The sequence below is a fragment of the Anas platyrhynchos genome, chromosome 1 (assembly GCF_047663525.1).
Source record: "Anas platyrhynchos isolate ZD024472 breed Pekin duck chromosome 1, IASCAAS_PekinDuck_T2T, whole genome shotgun sequence".
Classification (NCBI taxonomy): Eukaryota; Metazoa; Chordata; class Aves; order Anseriformes; family Anatidae; genus Anas; species Anas platyrhynchos.
In genome coordinates, this window is record NC_092587.1 from 119305885 (window position 1) to 119322774 (window position 16890).

Consider the following 16890-nt stretch of genomic DNA (forward strand, 5'->3'; position numbering starts at 1 on the left):
ATTAGACTGATCAAATGGCCAAATTTGAGTCTCGCTTTTGCTTCACCGAGCAAAAGAGCCTGTGGATTGCGCTGAATTTCATCCACCTCTGAAGCAGTGCACACCATTCCCACAGACCACCTTGTGTGCTTCGTGTGGCTTCTGCTTTGCCCAAAATACTGATGGGGAGAAAGAACAAAACCAGGAGGAGCCTCTTGTCCTCTCCCAACCAAATCCTGAGTGCTGCCGTGGGCACCGGCACCAAGAGGCTGCAGAAGCGGGATGTGAGGCAGGGCCACCGGAGGGGAGCTCCTCCGGACGGCTGCAGAACCTCAGTAAAAAACATGACACATTTTATAACATAATTGCGTGCTTTATTGATATACACAGTAAAGCAGTATATAATACAATAGTAAGGCATATATTTGGTGAAATTTGATATGTTGTGAAAAATGCAGTAAAACTGAAGTTTATAAAAATAATTAGTAAATGTTACAGTGTTGGTGTTAAAACACAATATATTATGATATCCAAGTAATAACCCAGTACTGAGTAACAATGAAATAACATGCCATATGGTATTTATGTATTCAATTACACTGATTATGTTTTACAGTTTAATACTTTGTCATTATAAGGAATATGAAATAATTCCCAAATTATGCTTAAAAAAGCAGCGATAAAGCTTTCAACTTTTTAAATATTTTTGACAGACTCACTCCAAAACTAAGACCTATAAAGTAAAACAAACAAAACAAAACCCTGATGAAAACAACCGTGCAATCCATTTTCCTCCATTTTTTTTTCTGAAGAGAAGGTTTAATGTATAAGGGAAAAAAAAAAGAAGAAACCCAGCTCTTTCTCAGATCTCAATTTAAACCTTCTGATAAAAAAGACCATGAGAAACACGTAGGGTTCCTACTGTAATAAAGTGTTAAAAAAGCTCTTTATTATGAAAGCAGAGACTTGGGGGGATTGTACTTATTCTTTGTAAATTATTGTCATTGATATTTAAATGATGAGACCTGTTCACACAATGGACGAGTGGTGATGTAACATTATCTGTACGTAATTGTCAGGAACACCACAAAACCAAAGTGAGGTAGAAATAGCATGACTAGCCATGTTCAATGTTAACTAGCATTCAAAATAAAATCTTTCCCAAGTTTAATTACACTTCATACAAGAAGAGGTAACAGATTTTTACTCTTGCAATATAAAGTCAGATGGTGTGTTTCTATGTATTCTAAGACAAAATTAAAAGCTGGTTAAGAAAATGAAGTGGTAAAGCTTTTGCTGACAGCACCTCATACCCAAACCTACCTCTCACGAGCTGCGGTTAGGTGGCTAATCTGTTTTTCTGTCAGTTCCTCTCTTTCTCATTTTATTGTTAATTGTGCGGTATTACTTGTAGAGAGAAATGGGGAAGGAGAAAGCATCAGGGCCTTTGTTTTGACGATAAATATCTCATGGAGCAGTGTGGCTACCTTCACCTGATTACCATACACACATAAGAACAGCAGTAACTCTCCTACAGCCTTTCCCAAAGGTTGCTCGCTGCATTACAGCTCCTTGGGACCAGCCGCTGTAGCAGGCTGAGACAAGAATTGTGGAAAGGTCGGTTTATATTTTCCAGAGGATCGAGTAGCTCTGTGTTCGTTAACAGCACCGCAAGCCATACAAGAAAAGATGCTCAGTGAGAAACCTACTTGTGCTTCATGCTAGAAGCTGAGCCCACATGGGGTCAGGAGGGAGCCTCCCTCTTTCTTCTCTTGTGTGCAGCGAAGTGATGCTAACGGTGGCAGCAGCAGGGGAGAGCCGTGCCCTGCTTCTGCTGAAGCACGGGGTGCTGGCCTGGCCAGCAGAGTACCGGACAGTAAGGTCCAGAGGTTGGATCCGGTAAGGCAATTTCTACGTTCCTTACTAATAACATTCAGGAATTTAGTCATCAGAGGAAACACCAGCGCATAGGACAGTCATTAAATTCTTTCCTTCCTTCTTTCCTTTTTTTTTTTTTCCATTCATTTTTTTGCAGACTCTGTCACGTAATGTGCTCTTTCATTTAATTATTGCAAACTAGCTGTGTGATTCGTGTAACTGTTAATTTTATTGGAAAGAGGTGAAATAACTACCTTCGCTGGAAGTCCAGGAGATTTTTTTTAAGCCAGCCCTAGTCAGACGAAACCAATGAGAAATGTAAGTTGGCCGTTTTGATGTTGCTGCAGGAAATACATTTTTTTTTTCCTTCTTTTTGACAGGCAAGGAAAAGAACACAGAACATGAATCTCTCTCTGATGCAGCTGCAGAGCTGAAATGATACTAAACAAATGCACTGCCTCAATATTTTTTTTGTGTTTTTTAAAGGGGGTTTCTATAAACAATTATTTTTATAAAGCACACTTTAGTTTACAATCTTTCTTTATAACTGTTATAAATTTTTTTTTAAACAACCCGAAATGCGTTCCATATAAAGAAATGGCAAGTTATTTAGCTATCAAGATTTTACATGTAGTTTTCTTATAATTTTTGTACAATTGCATAGACGTGTAAAACCTGCCATTGTTAACAAAACAGTAACAGACTTAGGAAACTACTGAAATCTACAGTATAGTACCACTACCCTTCACAAAAATATAGATTTGTTTTCTTGTAAACTCTTACAGTCTAATCCTCTTTGTAGTATGAATATTATAAAAACCATGCGGGACGCCTGAAGTTGTAAAACACATCTTGCTATTCTAACACCTTGTCGTCGGTCATCACTGTAACTAAGGTTTCCATTGCTCTTCCCAAGTCATCTGCCATGTGGAAAAGGCTTCCTACATTGTGGCCTGAAAAAGAAAGTCAAAGAAGAGGATATTAAACAAAAAAGAACATACTGCAAAAAGAACGAAGAAGAAAAGGCCAGGTACAGATACATCACTCTCTGCAAGCAGCTCACCACCATTCTCAGTGGACCACACCAGGCAGTCTCCTGGACAGGCATGTGTCATCATTAGCAAAAGCTGCCCATTTTGCTAAGCATTTAACAGCAATACTCGCTTAAACAGCCAGTGTGAACTACGTTGACGGTAAGCCAGCATGTTTGTGTTCCAAAAAAAAAACCAGTAGTGAAGAAACTGCATCGTAACAAATGTTCACCCAAAGCCACGATTAAATCCAATGACATCACAGAAAAGTTTCCAACTGGTGCTGCAAAGCGTTTGACCACTCAGTGTTCTATCAAGGAGAAAAACAGAAACAAACAGATCAGCAGTAATTAACTACATCATTAAAGCCAAGAGGTCCCAACAGGATGTCTGCACAGATAACTAAAACAAAGACCAAGCTCAATGTCTGCAGTTTATTTCATGGTTTTAATAATACCCTTTGCTTTTCGGTCCAGCGAAAACAAAGATGCTGCAATTACCAAGTAACTAGTACGCAGTGGTTTATTTGCACATTTCTCCTCACTGTTAACCACTGTAAAGTCCTGAGATGCTACAACCACAGCATGTGGACCTCTTATGCAGAAGCGATAAATAAGCACAAAAATTCTGGAGATGAAACCTGTAACTTCTTGCACCCATTTTTCCATTGTTGCAAAAGGAAAGTTAAAGGTGGCAATGCTGATGAGCAAGCAGTAAGGAATTGCTTCAACAACATTAGAGACTACACAGACTCCAAGGTAGGGAGATTGATTGCCAAAAGCTGTCATTTGAGGCACCTGGTGTTCAGCTGGCCTCCAGCTGCTGCTCAGAAGAGGGTGGGTCTCCTCTCTGAGGCCTGCGTCAGTCCTGCCACCCCCTACAACTGTCTCAGATGCCCCTTGGCATCTCACATGACAGAAATACGGTTCGATCAGCCGAACCCCATCTGGAGTCTCACTCCTGGAAGTGTATGACTGCAGAGGGAATATGAGAGAGATCTGGACACCCCAAAGGATAAGCATCCAGTTCAAGATTTCTTGCAAGGACAAGGAGGAACAAGCAGACAGAAGGTCTTAAAACAAACAGAAGGAAATTATATTCCACACAGCATATAATTACATTACTGAACTCATCAGCACAGGCTGATGTAGAAGCCAAACATATAAATGAGTTTAAAAAGGCATTAGAAAATAATCATGGAAGCAAGATTTATTTAGATGCAAAGTGCATGCGACCTCCAGCTCAAGCAGTCCCCAAGCTGCAGAGTGCCAGCAAGTGAAAGTATTTAGCAGAGGAAGAAAACTCAATAAAGCTCCACGTTGCTGTGGCCAGAGGGGTTGATTTACTCCCTGAGAGTACTTGCAGTAGAGTATTTGTTTGGGAAAGCACTGAAGCCACAACATTGTCTGCCCACAACGCTGCTTCTCAGGCACGCTTTGCATTAGCCTGCGAGCTGAATCCTCACCATGGTCCGGGAGAAAGCAGCACCCAAATGAATACAGGACATGACCAAGGTATCCCAGATACACCTCCCAGTGCCGATACGGTGCAGGAGCCTGACTGCATTGCCCACCTACGGGGCTGTTGTCCCTCCTGCCACAACCATCATCTTTAACAACAGGAATGAGGCTTCCCTGTGGGACAAACCGAGCTCACCCACACAAGCTGGAAGAAACAGCCGTTCCCTTCCAGATGTTCAAGGATTGTGGTTGGCATTTTGACAGTGCATGGGGCCTGGAGTGATGTTAGTTAACATTCACCAGCGTGTATGGAATCAAAAACAGATGACCTCAGAAATACCCAGAGAAGCTTGTTTCTCCTGGAAAACTACTACCACCACTTTTTACATTCAAATACTACTTTTTTATTTGAATGTAGCTTTCACTCCACAAAATTATGTCACATCTAAATGGTAACTGCTCAACAAGCTGCCAGCTTCATCGTGAGCTGTGCTGTGCGTGGCACTGTGTCTGGTATCAATAAGAAGGAACACTTGGTTCTAATCTACTTGCACTAATGTACAGAGAAATAGATGCATCAGACAGTAATTTCATATATAAATCATTAATGTAGAGCCATCTATTCATCCTAAGCAAAACCTCCTAATTTACTCATCAGCTTGTCACATGAGAGCATATGAAAAATTGCTGCCAAGTTTTGGTCAAAATATAGCTTACTTTCAAGTAAATGTGTGCTACTGCCTTTATTTTAGATGGAAGGGATAATATCTCTTCCTCGCACCAGGCAGGCTGTAATTAAATGCTAGCATAACTTTCATAAGCAATTCTAGTAATGGTCCTTAATCTTCATCTACCTCTATTACAGCACAATCCCCCTGGCTGAGAATAATCCAGAAAATGTCACCACAGAAAGGGAAAATCTGACACAGTCATAGGAAAGCAGTAATTTTAGGTGAGAGATCCTCAGGTAGATCGAAACATCACTGCCACTGGTTTGCTCTGCTTACCAGAAACTTTGGTATGCTTAAGTATATTTATTGCATGGGGTATCAAGGCCTTATCAAAATAATGCTGGTATAACCTGGGTAGCCTGCATCATCCCTACAAATTATCCGCACTGACCCTGCAAGCTACTTTCAAGCAGTCTCCAGGCTTTAAATGCTCTTCTTCCTCGCCTGCAGCAGCCCACAGACACCAGACAGGAGGGTGCTGAGAGCTGCAAAGCGGTAACCAGCAACAGGAGGCAACACTGCCTGTGGGATCACAATCTCTCACTCAGGTTCATTGCCATCTGTTATTTCTAGGAACAGTGATGGGATTCCAGGACTTTCCAGGGACTCCACCACCACTTTTTTCCAGCTCAGGAAGAGTGACCACCCTTCCAGGGATTTACAGCAACTCAAGCTGCTAACACCCATCTTCAGAAAAAAATAGTATTAGTTAATATTATTTTGTTCTATCAGACACAGAGCTGTAAAGATAACAAAAGCAATCTGGTTTTATAGAAAGACTGTATGTCTAGAAAGAAAATATGAAATCAAAAAATCTTTAATTAAAAGAAAATATAAAAGTCTTTCAGAAGCTTGCCACAGTAGGTACAAAATACTGAATTGCTCACGCAGCTAACACACAGACCAAGAAGACCTAATGCATCCAGAGATGCCTAGATTAAATACTTTTAATGCACACAGATTACAGGAATGTCTGTTAATGCTTTTTTTCTTTTCTCTATTAATTTCTCTGTTATTTTCGAAATAACCATGCTTTGAGTCTGGTCTCCCTCCACAAAAGCTGCAGGGGGTGAGGCTGAGGTGATTACGCAGACCTAGCTCCGTGTTCTCCCTGCATCACAGGCCACAGCTTCCTCTGCAGAGAAGCCGAACAGTCGCGTGCCTCCTCCTGAGCCATCCGAGCTCAGCACCCAGGGCACGATGCTAAACCTCTGCCCACTGCAGTGCATGCTAGCAGCTGAAGTGAAGCGCACCGCTCCTGGGAGGGGAGGACACGGGGCAGACAGGCAGCGCTGCTCTGCTCCTCCGGCCACTCACCACGAACCTCAGCGGGGCACCTCCACACTGCCAGGGTTTTGATATGAATCAAGCAGCAGAGCTCTGAGCCAGGTGGTTTGGGCTTAAGGACCTTGTGCTGCTTTGCATTGCACACTGAGAGGTGCTCACCACGGGAACGGTAGCGTTAAGGACATCACCAGCCCAGGAGCAGTTTTGTAGCACAAAATAAAAGGTAAAAGCCCTCCTTTTTTACCTTACTCCTCCTTGCAACGGAACCAGAGGCAGACTGGACAGGTGGTCTAATTTTGATTCATGACTCCTCACCTGCTGCAAAGTGACCTGCACAGCAGAGTACGGTATTTCACAGGGTTTCTGCAAATCCTCTGCAGGCAGCAGGCAGTCAGCACTGACCTGGAGCAGACTGCCCTTGCTCTGGGGCGCTCTAGTTTCTGAACCCCTTTCCTGTGGCTCTCATGACCCGAGCAACCTTTTCACTGATGCAGGGAAAAATATCCAGGATAAGTGCTATGGGTCGATTAGGATTATGCCTCTCTTGCACAAGGGAGTAGCAGGTAGGACAATAAAGACTACAAGTAGTTGAAAACAACATATGCAGTAATTTCTTGGTACTCTACCTGTAACAAACATACCCTCTTCTAAGAGCTCAAATTCACTGTTTCGATATAGCTCAGCTTTTTCTTATTGAATACTTGCTTTCTTGTCCTCTGTGAGATTGAAACGTAAAACACTGACATTTTTAATTAAGAAGTGAATGAGAAAAAAATTGTCCCCAAAGCTCTTAGAAAAATATATATCATAGCTTCCCACTCATTATTATTAATATTTTTTAATATAACTCCACCAAAGAAGGCATTAATTCCATTTTTTTTCCACATTAAAGCTGAAGAAGTTTTATCCATGCTTCAGGCACTGAAAGGTCGGAAGCTGTTATTTAAGAAAAATACTAGCACAGTCTTTGAAATGCTGCAATAACACTCAACGTGGGCATGGACAGTATCAGCTTAGACATAAAATGGAGGGAATACTAATACAGGTGCATTTTCTTTGAAAGCAGGAGATGCCTCTTTCTGCAGACAGTAGCTACATCATTTCTGGTTGCACACAGAATGATGTGCTTCGTATCTGCTGAATTTGCTTTAGAGGCTATACTGGAATTAAGGCCCTTGGGTGAGGGCGCAGTAATTGAATATCAATCTCACAGCACAGCTTGTCACAGAAATAAATGTGGAGCATTCAGACTCCAAAGAGTGGACAGAACGTAAATTAAGAAACCCCAGCACAATGCAGTCTCTTTTCAGCAGCACAGATTTCTATCCCTTCCCCCACCAAAGAGAAATCCTTCCTGTTGGTAGCGTGGATTTTGATACCCGTATTCATATCGAGTAATGCCATGAAATCCATGGGATTACACACAAAGACAATACCTAATGTGAGTAATGGGATCAAAACCTGGCCTAGTGGGCTTAAAACTGCATGATCTGACGTTGCACAAATGGGTTCACGCATAAAGCAAAAGCTGTTCTGTAACTTAGCTCATATACTTCACGGGCATGCAGAGAATTGTGTTTTATATTCAGGTCTGCAAGTTACTAAGCACCCTCTGGCACTGCCAGTGAGCACAAATACCACTGGAGAGCTGTAAGTAATTCGCTGAAGAAGTCAACGTTTTTAGGGTTACGCTGCTGGAATCAGATCAGGTAAAAACATGCCCATTTTTCTAACCTTTTATATTTTTAATTGTAGCAAAAGTCCTCAGCAGCAGAACCTTTTCCTTTTTCTGAACAGTATGAATAAGCGTGAACCAGGATAATGGAAATCAACAACCTGCTTTGCTCAGTTGGAGAACAACTCTCAGACCAAACGTGAAGGGCTGAATACAAAATCAGTTCCATGCGATTTCTGAACTGGCGCAGTCTGAAGACACGCCAAGCACCCTTTTTTGATCCATATGAAAGGATCTGACATTTCAGGACAGACTTAATCTGCATTGAGGATCTCTCTCCTCAAAACAGTTGGACCTGTGCAAGCTGCACGTGCAGGGAACCACTGAACTTCAAGGCACTGTGGTAGAGCAAATCCTAGCTTCCCTGGAGCAGCGTGTGGCTGGCCAGGGGTTCAGAGCAGCCCAACTCAAAACCCCAGCGTAGTGCCTCCTCATGAGCCCACCCCGCTGCGACAGCGGGCACTTGCAAACTGGGTTTGGCCTTATCCACACTGAACATCTGTACAGGAAAGGTCATTTCACAGCTACCTGCAGTTGCACTCAGGCAGTCTCTGAATATTTTATCTTTATTAATAATGCTCCCTAGGAGTTCATCTTGCAAACGTTGTCTCTGGCTGGAGAGCGAAGAGCAGCTTTGAAGAGGAAAAATAAAGGCTGGCTGGAAATCCTTTAAAAGGTGCTGGGACAACACGGCGCGATACATTTTCCTCCATGAACAAGCAGCAACGTACACATTCTGAAATCTGTTTTGCATCAAACCAACCACATCCAAAGTACAGTGAAAGCTGCTGCCCGTTTACATCGCTGAACACAGCGCTGTGGAGCTGGCGAGTGTTAGTAGCATTCTTCACTGTGCAACAGTACATCAGTACATCGATACACCTCAATCTCTTATACCTCTCAACTCTCACTGTTTTAAGGAAAAAGAAAATATTGAATTACTGGGAATCATGGTTGTTGTTTTGGCAAATGTATGCAAATAAAATCCTAAATTTGTAAGCAGAACAGCAAGGGACGTGGGTCTTGCTGTTTTGTTCACACAAGAATGGCAGAATATATGTCAATGGCAGCAGCATTATTTACTGCACGCATTTATCATTCAAAGGTTTAATTTCAATGCATTATTTCATCCTCCCCATTCCTGAATTTCCATCTCTGGGAGGATGTAAGAGAAGGCACATCCCTGGGCTAGCACTGTCTCCGTAGAGAGTTGAGAGGTGTGGTACTGTTAGAGCACACTAATGGCGAATGCACTCAGCAAAATCAAACAAAACCAAAATGACAAGAAGACAATCCCCGCTCTTCAACAAAACCAAGCGAACCCGTGCTGCTGTCACACACATGCTGGGCACAGAAAGCAAGATGTGACAAACAGAAGCCATGGCAGTGAGCTTGCATCTCACTAACCTCTCTCACTGGCTTTCCAGGGGCATTTCTTCCTTTAGGAACAGAGAGAGGAAGTGGAAGAAATATCAGAAAAGAAAAAAAAAAAAAACAAACAGAACAACACACACAAATGTATTTTTTACACTGTACGAGATACTTCAGTTTTGATTTAGGACTTTAATATTAAATAACTGCATTTCTGCTTTAAACAAGGTTTGAGAGTACATTGAAATCCACTGACGATTCTGGGCTGATTTATTCAAGAAGAGTTCTGTAATCTGCTGTTTGGTTTTAACTTAGCAAGAACACTTGAGAAAACCACTAAAACTGACATACAACCCCTTCAGCTGAGGATGACAGAGAGAATCTGAATTCACATTCTGGGCATGCAAATTTCATCAATTTGAGTACTTCTGCTAATTAGTATTGGTGGTAAAATCATGCTTCCCCACTTCAAAATTAATTTATCCAGACACATTACATTTTATTACTGCCTACATATATATATCCGCATATACCATCATATATACACGTTTTCATACACTTATTTTACACCTAAAGCTATTAGACTGCAATATCACCATTCTCACATTCAAGACAAATGTACTACAGATGATATTTCTAGCAAGTTGATTTGCATGCACTGTAAAAACAGGGAGCAGAGGCACAAAGAAGGAAAAAAAATCAAGTAAAGGGGATAAAAGGGAAAGTTTCTCAACACTTTTTAGCTGCAAGAACAAAACAGAGCAGGCAGTAATGACTTTAGCTGAAAAAATGTCTCTTATGAAGCTGTACAGAAGCCATTCTTTGACCAAGCAGATTTTTCTCAATCACTTAGTGTAGTACACGTGTTTTAAAAAAGAAAGCCAGGTGAAAATCAACAGTAGGAACACCCCTTGTGTCCCCTCCCAGGTATGTCCAGTGACAATAAAGCACTTGCTGCCTCCACAAGCAGTGCTCCACTGCCACTGGTGCATTACTGGGAGCACTGGTACCACCAGTCTTAGGCAAGAGACTCTCCGAGGTAGGTGTTGTTTAAGAAAGAGGATGCTCTTTGTCCCAGAGCTGCTGTAAATAATGTAATTGTAAACAATGTACGAGACAACCAGGAGAGAGAAAGCTGTGTGAGTGAGAACACACCAGTCAGCACAACAGTGACCTAATTGCTGTCGAGTTTTTTTGTAGGTATTGTGGCCTGCATAGAGGGTAGGGATAGAAGATGATAAATAACTTTGCAGGTACTTTACAAGAAGGTGAACAAGGGGCAGCAACGGAGAAAAGCTGAACAAAGAAGGTAATGGAAAGGAGGAGAGGATAGAGACAGTGAGTGGCACCACTGACCAGTCACAGGTTGGAGACACTATTCAAGTACGAAATTAAGGTGATAGAAAAGGCTGGCATAACCTGTGACGGGCCTTCACAGTGAAGGTTATCATTTATAGAACAGAAAAGGTTTCATTCCTTTCCTTCCCTTCTCCCTCTTCCTAACAACATCCCTCTTACCATCAGAAATTATAATAAAAACAGCAATAATATTAGGTTCTAGGTCATGTTCTGGATGTGGGATTTTACTCTGGATTTAAGGGGAGCCCTGACTCAGATTAAATCTGCACTGCACACAGACAGTGCTGCACTGAGGTACTAGAGCAAGCTTGACTGCTGGCAGAGGTGTAGCTTCAGTTTAGAGCACTTACCATAGTTTTATTCATGCTGTTTCTTTACAGGTTAAGTTACCTCGCTGGGGAGTTTCAGGCTGTTCTGACTAGACGTCTTTATTAATGAAAGGTCTGTTCCTTTCCACCTAGATCCTCACTATAAGACTTAATGTGGCTAAAACCCACCAAAGACCCCGCTACAGTCCACTCAGCCTACCTTGCAGGCCTGCCTAACTCAGCAAGACTTAACTGAGTCCCTGCACACCCTGCAACCTCCTCTTGTGCTTGTATTGGGAGCCACAAATGCTCAAAAATGCCTCCCTAGCAGGGAAGAAGTGAACCCCTCACTGATAGAAATCATGTAACAGAAAAGCCTTGGCAATGAAGATGTAAAACCTTTTGCACACTTTGATCTTATTCTTAGGAAGAGCTCCAAGGTTTAGATCAGTCAGCGGTCTTCCTGAGACCTCCAGAAACTGCAACACGGGTGTAAGAAAGTCCTGGGCCATGAGGGAGGCTTGGGTAAGAGAAGATGAAGAACTGCCTACAACAATATGCTAGATGCTTTTGGAGCTTTTAAGAGATGCCTACCTTGTCTGCACAAGCATCTAAATTTGTGGCTACTCAGTGCCTAGTTTAAATACCTACGTGAGAAGGTAAGACTGGATTCTACTTGAAAATGGATTTAAAGGTAACTGGGAGAGCTCTGCCCCACACTAAACTGTTGGTGAGCGATCACCCTAGAATTTCTTGAATGTAACAAAGAGTGAGTCACCATCCCTGGAAGTCTTTAAAAGACGTTTAGATGTAGAGCTTAGGAATATGGTTTAGTGGGGACTGTTAGCGTTAGGTCAGAGGTTGGACTCGATGATCTTGAGGTCTCTTCCAACCAAGAAATTCTGTGATTCTGTGAAGATTAAAAAGGATTTAATGGATTTTATTTTCTTCTTTGTATACAAATGTATACATTTCTGAAAATTTGTATTCTCTAAGACATCAGAATACTGACACCATGCATGCATGCCTGGTATGTACTGCTCCTGCTCAATTCAAGATTTCCACCCCTCCCAAAATAAAGGAGTCATTTTTTTTCTCAATTTTTTGGAAATATACATGACATTGCATCAATAGCAAAGGTATGCAGAGAGCGATCAGATCAACCCTGAAGGCGCAGGCACTAATAAAAACTTCATGCACCTATGCAGTTTCAGATCAAAGCACAGAGCACTGCTTCACTGCTCCTCTCAGACACAATGCAGGAGAGGGGCAGGCTGCAGAGGAGAGCTCTGCACACAGTATTAAAAAAAAATAAAACCGATTGAAGTTTTGTGACATTCATTAACGTATTCTCAGTTTACATCAGGTCTGAGTATTAAGAATCAGGTAAGGCTGAGCCCTCCCCATCACAACTGCAGAACTCTGCAGAGCAGCTCAGCCACTTCAGTTCAGCACTCTGCCACAGGAAGATAATCCTGAGTGATCAGGAATCTGCGGAATCACAGAGGGATAAGCAATCTCTGCCACCTGGGCTAACTGCTGTGGTGTATATACCATGCATACACCATAGCACAGGGGAAGGGGATACACTCCAGAAGAAGCCAGACTAGCTCAAATAGGAAAGTATTTCTAGAAGTCTGTGCAGTGTAATTACTCCAGGGTATTCTTCTCATAATTCAGTAAATCAGGAAATAAAAACGTGAGTCATGAGATGCTTTGCTGCCAGAATAAAAGTAACTCCAGTATTTGCAGTGATCAAAGTTACTAATCCCACTTACATTAGTCCCATTCACAACAGAGTGACAGAGCCTGGCTGATGCAAGACTGAGAGAAGACAATGTATCTGGTATGCTTCATGTGAATGAAATAAAAATAAAACAAAACCTCTGCTCTCCTTAGTGCCATTTATTTATTGTTGTGAGATCTTGTAATTTCACTGCACAAGACAACATCTGTATTAAGCAGCACCAAGTTAAATGATTATGGTGAGGGCTGATCCCTCTCCAAAGGTTTCCATGTGATGTCAAGGACATTTAGCTCTTTGAAGCCATCACGGTTGCATTTCTAACCACTTCACTGCTCCCACTTCCACAAGCACGGGCTGTGCACTGAAATCATGGGGAGCTCTCTCACTGAGTTCAGTAACTTGAGAATTTCTGTCCCTAAATTCACCTCTGGGTTTAATTCATGAAAGGCCTTTGCCACAAAACCTTAACCACAGAACAGTCTGGTCCACCATATGAGCCAACTGAAACTCCGCAACTTGTTTATCCTCACTACTGCAGGAGAGATGAAGAATTTGGGTTTAAAAATAATGTCCTCTCAATCTTACTTTCTAACTGTGAACTAATTCCCTGGAGATTTAGTAGCTTGGGCACAAATACAGTGTGAAAATGTTTTCCTCTGTGGCCCATTATCTACCAGGGTCAAATAAACCACGGAGGTGGTATTTAATAGTAGATTTCCACTAAATGTCAGACCTCTGGCTTTGACATCTGTTTTGAGTTAGCAGAGCAGCTGTTTGAAGCAGCTGCAGTAGTTGTGAATTTGCTGGGAGCAGCAAAGTAAAGGAGGAATGGATGGGAAGCCTCACAGATTTAAAGGAAAGAAAAACTCCTTAAGGACAGCAATCATCAGGTATTCAGCAGAATTTCCCTCTATAGAAATAAAGCAGCTTTCAGCACCAACAGTCAGCTGTGCAAGGAGCACGGAGGTCCTGCGCTACTTAGAAAATGCTAAGAACTGCCAAGAGGTTAATCTGAAGGAAAAAAAAACAAAACACAACAACAATAAAAGGTGTATAGGAACACAAGACATTTCATCTGAGATCTGTTTACAAAGAGCTGTGATACAATTTGTTTAATGCATGCTTCTTTAAAATGCATTCAAAATGAATGCTATGAAGCCTTGATGCCTCTTTTAAAACATCTCTGGTTATCAAAAGCTTGGAAAATATCGTAATCAAAACAAATCTATCTCCAGGTAAGTGAAAATTAATTACTACTAAATTTTATTGCTTTGTTTCAGAAGTCCAAAATAAAAGCTTTATTTGTTTTAGAGAACTACTTTGCAACATGATCAAAGCTTACTCTTCAAATGCTTTTGATGATATTTTGACTAAACATTTATTTTAATTTCTATCCTGTGATGTTCAACTATATTTCTGTTCATCCAAGCACAGAAATTCTCTCCTTTTCTGTATTCATTGCTTATTCAGCTCTTTGAACTTTTTTCATAAACCAAAGCCTTCAGCATCCAGTTTGCTCTTGTCATCTTGTTCTGCACTCCTCCAATTTGTTGTTATCCTCATGGCACTGATACCCAGAATTACATTGCTTATTCAAAAGCAGTATCACTCCCTACACTGTGACATGCTGGAGTTGGACATTCAGCTTAAAATTTAACATGCTTATTTTTACAGGCCACGAAGCAAAACAATGTTTAATGTACTGCTGATAACTTCCCAGGCCTTTTAATATATCCCTAGATTTCCTCAACTGATTCGAATTTCAGGCTATATAGATGGATGTTCTTCCCTTCCTGGATTTCATTTTGTTATTCTCTTTTCATTTGCAGTCTAGGTAGGTTTTGTCATGTGCACTATGTCCTTTGTAGCTCTTCAGAGCATAGTCTATGAATATCATAGCTGACTGCCCTTTCCACCTTAGTATAGAAACAAACAAAGTTATTTCTAATACTAGTCAATATTGGACCTTTAACCTATCTTCCTGATAGTTTTAATTCCTGAAGACTGTATGCATTATAGGTGGTAGCACCTAATCCATGTAGCCTGAATTCATCTTTCCGGTAATGTTTTATGAGTTACTCTAACAGAACAGACTTATGAATGCCAGTCTGGGATGGCGGTGTTTCTTGCATCAGACATTTTTTTAATTCTACTTAAAAATAAGAATTCATTTAAGACAATTTAAGCTTTATACATTTGTGCTTATTGTTCATTTGGGTTTATTGTTCTTTTTCCTGAATATCAATCAGTAAGTGGCATGACATTCAATGTAACCTGTAATGCAAAGAAATAAAATACTACTTCCACCACTTTTGAATCCTTACATTATGCTCTCTTTTCAGTCTGCTTTGCCACTGCTTTAACTCTTTTGCAATACACTCCAATGCTTTATTACAGATTGGAAAACCAAAATAGAGATGTGCATATCTCAACAGCAAAATGGCCCAATTTTTTGTTGAGACCAATCAGCCTTGCTTCATTTTCTCCTGTCCGGTGTCTTGGAAATCCTGACACCTGGGGAATCTGACTGCATACGGATGGCACCATCTGATAATGATGGTCTAAATGAGGCTGTGGCAAATCACCTGTGGATGTAAGCTTTGTTTATGCAGTATCATGATATTCAACTGAGAATATCACTTATTAAAATGAGAGTAGAAGAAAATTTCATTATTGAAGTTTCCATGAGTTCTCAGCAAAACCGACAATGTCAGCAGCCTTCTACAACAACCAGTGACTGGAAAGCCATTGCACTGGTTGTATAACAAACTACTTCTTTTCCATAAATGATTTAACCTTTCCTGTTCTTCAATCAAAAACAGTTCTACAAACCTAGCATTCATGCAAATAAATCCAAAACTATAACGAAGAACTAAGAATCATAGAATCATAGAATATCCTGAGTTGGAAGGGACCCTTAAGGATCATCAAGTCCAACTCTTGACACCGCACAGGTCTACCCAAAAGTTCAGACCATGTGACTAAGTGCACAGTCCAATCTCTTCTTAAATTCAGTCAGGCTCGGTGCAGTGACCACTTCCCTGGGGAGCCTGTTCCAGTGTGCAACCACCCTCTCTGTGAAGAACTTCCTCCTGATGTCAAGCCTAAACTTCCCCTGCCTCAGCTTAACCCCGTTCCCGCGGGTCCTGTCGCTGGTGTTAATGGAGAAAAGGTCTCCTGCCTCTCGACACCCCCTTACGAGGAAGTTGTAGACTGCGATGAGGTCTCCCCTCAGTCTCCTCTTCTCCAGGCTGAACAGGCCCAGTGCCCTCAGCCGTTCCTCGTACGTCTTCCCCTCCAGGCCTTTCACCATCTTCGTAGCCCTCCTCTGGACACTCTCCAACAGTTTCATGTCCTTTTTATACTGTGGTGCCCAGAACTGCACACAGTACTCGAGGTGAGGCCGCACCAGCGCAGAGTAGAGCGGGACAATCACCTCCCTCGACCTACTAGCGATGCCGTGCTTGATGCACCCCAGGACACGGTTGGCCCTCCTGGCTGCCAGGGCACACTGCTGGCTCATATTCAACTTGCTGTCTACCACGACCCGCAGATCCCTCTCTTCTAGGCTGCTCTCCAGCGTCTCATCGCCCAGTCTGTACGTGCAGCCAGGGTTTCCCCGTCCCAGGTGCAGGACCCGGCACTTGCTCTTATTGAACTTCATGCGGTTGGCGATCGCCCAGCTCTCCAACCTATCCAGATCCCTCTGCAAGGCCTTTCCACCCTCAACAGAGTCCACAACTCCTCCAAGTTTGGTGTCATCAGCAAACTTGCTCAAAATACCTTCTATTCCTACATCCAGATCGTTTATAAAAATATTGAAAAGTACCGGCCCTAAAATGGAGCCTTGAGGGACCCCACTGGTGACCGCCTGCCAGCCTGACGCAGCGCCATTCACCATAACCCTTTGGGCCCTGCCCGTTAGCCAATTGCTCACCCATCGTATGATGTTTTTATTTAGCTGTATGGTGGACATTTTGTCCAGTAGGATCCTATGGGAAACC

General features: G+C 42.0%; 1 protein-coding gene across 20 annotated transcripts in view; it reads right to left on the minus strand.

Annotated features, from left to right (window-relative positions):
* Window positions 1–331: 331 nt before the first annotated feature.
* Window positions 332–16890, minus strand: part of DMD (dystrophin) — a 1236775-nt gene continuing 1220216 nt past the window's right edge. For 18 of the 20 annotated variants that reach the window (XM_072027522.1, XM_072027514.1, XM_072027525.1 and 15 more), the window contains one exon: window positions 332–2810. In XM_072027522.1, coding sequence (XP_071883623.1) covers window positions 2713–2810 — 98 coding nt within the window. In that variant the 3' untranslated portion in view covers window positions 332–2712. Of the gene's footprint in view, window positions 2811–9508; window positions 9541–16890 lie in introns of all 20 variants that reach the window. The other 2 variants (XM_038175527.2, XM_072027520.1) reach the window with 1 other exon arrangement.